This window comes from Scyliorhinus canicula, chromosome 13 (genome assembly GCF_902713615.1).
Source record: "Scyliorhinus canicula chromosome 13, sScyCan1.1, whole genome shotgun sequence".
In the NCBI taxonomy this organism is placed as follows: Eukaryota; Metazoa; Chordata; class Chondrichthyes; order Carcharhiniformes; family Scyliorhinidae; genus Scyliorhinus; species Scyliorhinus canicula.
In genome coordinates this window covers 157,599,742-157,605,926 of record NC_052158.1, presented here as the reverse complement: position 1 = coordinate 157,605,926, position 6,185 = coordinate 157,599,742, and the positions used below count along the sequence as shown (strand labels likewise).

General features: G+C 59.3%; 1 protein-coding gene across 2 annotated transcripts; it reads right to left on the bottom strand.

The window, feature by feature from the left end:
- Positions 1-378: 378 nt before the first annotated feature.
- On the bottom strand, positions 379-5,971 carry LOC119976278 (60S ribosomal protein L22-like 1). 2 transcript variants are annotated; one of them, XM_038816693.1, is made up of 4 exons: positions 5,838-5,971; positions 3,774-3,878; positions 2,399-2,520; positions 379-631 (listed from the first exon to the last, which is right to left on the bottom strand). In XM_038816693.1, exons 1-4 carry the CDS (start codon positions 5,955-5,957, stop codon positions 487-489), a joined length of 492 nt encoding a protein of 163 aa, XP_038672621.1. In that variant the 5' UTR covers positions 5,958-5,971; the 3' UTR covers positions 379-486. The 2 variants fall into 2 exon arrangements, with proteins under 2 accessions (XP_038672621.1, XP_038672622.1); XM_038816694.1 differs by having other exon boundaries at positions 3,774-3,879; positions 5,854-5,920.
- Between the last annotated feature and the right edge of the window lie 214 nt (positions 5,972-6,185).

Below are 6,185 nucleotides of genomic sequence, written 5' to 3'. Positions count from 1 at the left end.
TGGTTTGAGACAATTCACACCTCTTTTAACCTGGGATTACCGCTCTCTTTATCTGTAAAGACTTAATTACCTGCAAAATGCTCAGATTCAAAGTATTGTCTTGCATCTTTGACTTTATATGTGTTTCTGGAACCTACCTCTTCATTCACCTGAGGAAGGAGCAGTGCTCCGAAAGCTAGTGATTCGAAACAAACCTGTTGGACTTTAACCTGGTGTTGCAAGACTTCTTACTATAGGGAAAGCAGCGGGACTGCCCGATTACCCTTCTCCACTTATACTGATTCCCTTCTGTGATGGACGACAATGGGGTGGCCAGCCCCCACTCTCTCAGGGAAAGCAGTTTGTTCAGAAGTTTGTCAAATGGGACAAAAAGGACCATTTTTCTGTGAAAGTAGTGATTTATTAATAAGTTAATTATATAGATGTTCTCTAAAAACCACACTTTTATTATACACGAAGACTAACCCCCCCACCCAGACTCCCCCTTCAATCCTCCGTCTCAGACTCCTCTTCATCCTGACTGATTTGGAAGTAGCGGAGTTCGTAGCTTTCCTTATCTGAGGCGATGACCCGCAGCCAGTCTCGCAGATTGTTCTTCTTCAGGTACTTTTTTGTCAGGTACTTTAGGTATCTGAGGATGCAGCAGAGAGAAGGTCAACGTTTAAATACACTTAGCTCAGCAGGCAGCACACTCCCCTCGGAGTCTAAAGGTTGTGGGTTCAGCATCCCTCCCTGGGCTTGAGCACAATAATCCAGGCCGACACCACAGAGCAGCAGCAGGAGTGTTGCATGATTGGTGGTGCCATCTTTCACATGAAAGCAAAATCAATGGCCCACCTGCTCAGGAGTATAATGACCATGGCCACTATTTTGAAGGGGTGTTCATGCCGGTTATACGAAGCAAGAATTTATCATAATCAATGTCACAGATGATCCAGTCGTTGTCATATCTGCAGTTCGGAGGAGATTGCCGATGCGCTTCCTACACCACAACAGTGATTAAAGATATGGGGCTGGTTTAGCACAGTGGGCTAAACAGCTGGTTTGTAATGCAGAACTAGGCAGCAGCACGGTTCAATTCTCGTACTGGCCTCCCTGAACAGGCGTTGGAATGTGGCGACTAGGGGCTTCTCTCAGTAACTTCATTTGAAGCCTACTTGTGACAACGAGTGATTATTATATTATTATTATAATAAAGTGCTATAGCCCTCCTGGCGGATGCCACCTGGTTGTTAGTCCACGACACTTAAATCTGTGGGTATGTCAACCAAGGTACAGCACACGTCGTCATCCACATTGGGCCGAACACCAAAACCTCATTTGACCCTGATTGGTGTATGCACATTTAAAGTTTCATCAAAGTTATTAACACCCACACCCAATTTAGCTCGAGGCACTGAGGCCAATTCCAGCCGAGGGAGCACAGCAGGACTCCGCAATCAGGTCAGCTGCAGTATCACTGCCCCCTCGCCAGGGAGTGAATGCGAAAAGTGGCGACCCACTGAGCAGGGATTCAGTGCCAGACAGGAGTCACATTGGACACGGGCGGTGTATACAGACAGAGCAGGGATTCAGTGCCAGACAGGAATCACGCTGGACACGGGCACTGTATACAGAGAGAGCAGGGATTCAGTGCCAGACAGGAATCACACTGGACACAGGCAGTGTATACAGACAGAGCAGGGATTCAGTGCCAGACAGGAATCACACTGGACACAGGCAGTGTATACAGACAGAGCAGGGATTCAGTGCCAGACTGGAATCACACTGGACACGGGCAGTGTATACAGCCAGAGCAGGGATTCAGTACCAGACAGGAATCACGCTGGACACGGGCAGTGTATACAGCCAGAGCAGGGATTCAGTGCCAGACAGGAATCACGCTGGACACAGGCAGTGTATACAGACAGAGCAGGGATGTTGTACTCTGGAATGTGTTGTCCGAAAAGGCAATGGAGGCAGGTTCAAACATAAGTTGGGTAAATAGTAAGGGGGGTAATTTTCAGGGCTCTGGACAAAAAAGCTTGAAGAGGAGCTTGTTGAATGAAAGAAGTACGACGAGCTAACTGGCCCCTGCTGTGCCGTATCACACCATACTTTGCTGCTGGACGGGCTGCAATGCCAGACTTGCCAACCACCTTCCGGCATTAACCCAAGTGAACACTTTCACAGCAGTATCACAGTGCTGCTCATCTTTGTTCCTGCACTGCCGTGTCGGTGAGGTATCTGAACAGAGTTCTGTCATCTAAAAACTGCTCAGAATATGGGTGTTGCTGGAGGGACATCTTCTGGAAACACTTCAGCCCCCAGGCGGATGGGAGTGACAAATTAGGACCCCCACCCCCCCGGGCATCATGGCCAATCGCAACACTGACACCACAAGGAGACAGCTGCTCACCGTTTCGAGAACTTTTTGGCCGAGGTGACAGTAATCTTGTTCTTCAGACTCTCGATCTGGACGATGTTGCCCAGGTTTCCAGCCTTCCCGCCGACCTTGACTTTCTCCCGCAGAAACTGCTCCTGTCACGGAAAACAAAACCATGGGACACTAGGGAAGGGAACCCTAGGTACAGACTAGGGAAGGGAACCCTAGCCGCAAACAGCAGGTTAGCAGGGCGAGAGCTATAGGGAGGTAAAAAATGAAGTTACTTTGCATATTAACAAGTTTGAGAATCCCAACACGGTTCAATAAATTGATCCCTGAATTGAGGGGCTGTCCTATGGCGACAGGCTGAGAAAACAGGGACTAAATTGCTGGACTTTAGAATGATCGGTGATCCCATTGAAACATACAAGATTCGGACCGAATTTGATAGGGTGGAAGCGGAGATCATTTCTTCTTGTCGGGGATCTAAACCAAGAGGACTAATTTCAGGACCAATCATTTAAGACTGAGCAGAGAAATTTCTTCACAATCTTTGAAATTCTCGCCCTGCGAGGCTGTGGATGCTATTCTATTTACTGAATCTATTTACAACCGAGACAGACAGATTTTTACTCGCAGGATATGGAGACCGGATGAGGAAACCGAGGGAAGCCCAATATCGGATATGATAGTATTGAATGGCGGAGCAGGCTCGAAGAGCAACGTGGTCTACTCCCCTTTCTGCTGTTCTTCAGTGGACGATAGTTACATAATACAGGTGCGAAGATTTAAAATCAAGCCCAATGACTCGCAGCGGTCACCTCCAGTCTGTGCTCAGGAACACTGACATCAATATACACTGCCTTCATTTTACCAGGAACCTTACCGCTGGTCAATTGTCCGGGGTGGGGAAGGGAAGGGGGGGGGGGGGGGGGGGTGATGAAATTGCTGACCGTCTTCACAGCATCCCTACGCTAACAGTCGCTTAAACACAGGCACAGCAGTTACCATTATGCCTGTACACCCTCAGTAGGTTCCCAGTGGATCCACAGTGCTAATCGCTGGAAAGGCTGCCACACGGGTGGGGAAAACAGTGGACATGGGTCCAAGCTGCAGTCAACAGCTCGTTGGTAGCAAGAGGTGGGAAATAAAAGGGATACATTTCTTCTGGTAAATATAATGCTGGAAATACTTAGCAGATGCAGCAGCATCTGTAGAGAGAGGAATAGTTGTTTCAGGTCAATGGCCTTTCATTCGAATTTTCACCCAACGCCCTGATAAAAGGGCACAGCGGTGAAATGTTAATCCTGCTCCCCCCCCCCCCCCCCCAAATTGTTCCGCACATCCATCATGCTCTGTTTGAGATTTTCAGTAACCCCAATGCTTTGCTTCGTTCTAAATTCCTTACAAAGTTGCTGCAGTCCAGGATGCCATCCTCCACTGGGTTGGACAGGTTGAGGGTGAATCTCCAGACGGGCTTCTTCCTGCCCTTAAGGTGCACAGGCGTCTTCTTCTGTGAACAGGAAGCAAATGGAATCAAACAAGAATGTGAGACAGAGAAACACTGGACACTGCTGCAGCTCTCTCAGTGCCTGTGGGAGGGAGCAGGGGGGTACAGGGGGACGGGGGGTCAGGGACTCAGGGGGACGGAGGGGGGGGGGGGGGTCAGGGGGACGGAGGGGGGGGGTCAGGGTGACGGTGGGGGGGGTCAGGGGGACGGGGGGGGGTCAGGGTGACGGTGGGGGGGGTCAGGGGGACGGAGGGGGGGCGGTCAGGGGGACGGAGGGGGGGGGGGTCAGGGGGACGGAGGGGGGGGGGGTCAGGGGGACGGAGGGGGGGGGTCAGGGGGACGGAGGGGGGGTCAGGGGGACGGAGGGGGGTCAGGGGGACGGAGGGGGGGGGTCAGGGGGACGGAGGGGGGCGTCAGGGGGACGGAGGGGGGGGGTCAGAGGGACGGAGGGGGGGGGGGTCTGGGGGACGGAGGGGGGGGGTCAGGGGGACGGAGGGGGGGGGTCAGGGGGACGGAGGGGGGGGGTCAGGGGGACGGAGTCAGGGGGACGGAGGGGGGGGGGGGGGCAGGGGGACGGAGGGGGGGGGGGTCAGGGGGACGGAGGGGGGGGGTCAGGGGGACGGGGGGGGGGTCAGGGGGACGGAGGGGGGGTCAGGGGGACGGAGGGGGGGTCAGGGGGACGGAGGGGGGGGGTCAGGGGGACGGAGGGGGGGGGTCAGGGGACGGAGGGGGGGGTCAGGGGACGGAGGGGGGGGTCAGGGGGACGGAGGGGGGGGGGGTCAGGGGGACGGTGGGGACGGTAGGGGGACGGTGGGGGGGGGTCAGGGGGACGGGGGTCAGGGGGACGGGGGTCAGGGGGACGGGGGTCAGGGGGACGGGGGTCAGGGGGACGGGGGGGGGTTGTCAGGGGGACGGAGTCAGGGGGACGGAGGGGGGGGGGATCAGGGGGACGGAGGGGGGGGATCAGGGGGACGGAGGGGGGGGGGGGATCAGGGGGACGGAGGGGGGGGTCAGGGGGACGGGGGGGGGGTCAGGGGGACGGAGGGGGGGGGTCAGGGGGACGGAGGGGGTGGTCAGGGGGACGGAGGGGGTCAGGGGAGGGGCAGAGGGACGGGGGGGGGGCAGAGGGACGGGGGGGGCAGAGGGACGGGGGGGGCAGAGGGACGGGGGGGGCAGAGGGACGGGGGGGGGCAGAGGGACGGGGGGGGGCAGTCAGGGTGGGTATTTAGCGGGAATGTTGAATGAGGGGGGAGCCCGGGGGGGGGGGGGCTGAGGGGGAGCCGGGGGGGGGGGGGGGCTGAGGGGGAGCTGAGGGGGGGGGGGGCTGAGGGGAGCCGGGGGGGGGGGGGGCCTGAGGGGGGAGCCGGGGGGGGGGGGGGCTGAGGGGGGGGGGGGCTGAGGGGGAGCCGGGGGCTGAGGGGGGAGCCGGGGGGGGGGGCTGAGGGGGGGGGGGCTGAGGGGGAGCCGGGGGGGGGGGGCTGAGGGGGAGCCGGGGGGGGGGGGGCTGAGGGGAGCCGGGGGTGGGGACTGATGGGGGAGCCGGGGGGGGGCTGAGGGGGGGGGCTGTGAGGGGGAGCCGGGGGTGGGGGGGGGGCTGAGGGGGGAGCCGGGGGGGGGGGGGGGCTGAGGGGAGCTGCAGGGGGGAGGGCTGAAGGGGGGGGGGTGAGGGGGACGCCGGGGGGGGGGGGTCCTGAGGGGGGAGCCGGGGGGGGGGGCTGAGGGGGAGCCGGGGGCTGAGGGGGAGCACGGGGGGGGGGCTGAGGGGAGCCGGGGGCTGAGGGGGGAGCCGGGTGGCCTGAGGGGGAGGCCGGGGGGGGGGCTGAGGGGGAGCCGGGGGCTGAGGGGGGAGCCGGGGATTGCGGCTCTAACCCCCCCGGGGGCCCGAACCGGCACCGCTAACCCGGAACCCGCCCGATGCCGCGCCCGCTGCAGCGGCACCTACCGCGGCGCTCAGTGACCCACCGCTGCTGCCGGTCTCGGTGCTGCCGGTCTCGGTGCCATTGCCGCTCCTCCCGCCGCCGCCGCCGGGACGCAAAAGGCCGGCGCCGCCCCCCGGTCCGCCTTATATAACGGCTGCGGCATGACGTCAGCACGCAGCGCCCGGCCCCTGACGCCGCGCAATCTTGTGACCGGAGGTCGGTCGGTCACGTGACCGGAAATACCCTCCGCCACGTGACCGGAAGTAGGCCCGCTGCCACGTGTTGCATTTCACTCTCCTCTCCATCTTGGTGTCTTAGGGTCAGTGGCAGCGACAGGGTTAGGGAATAATTAGGGACAGGGTTAGGGAATAATTAGGGTTAGGGACAGGGT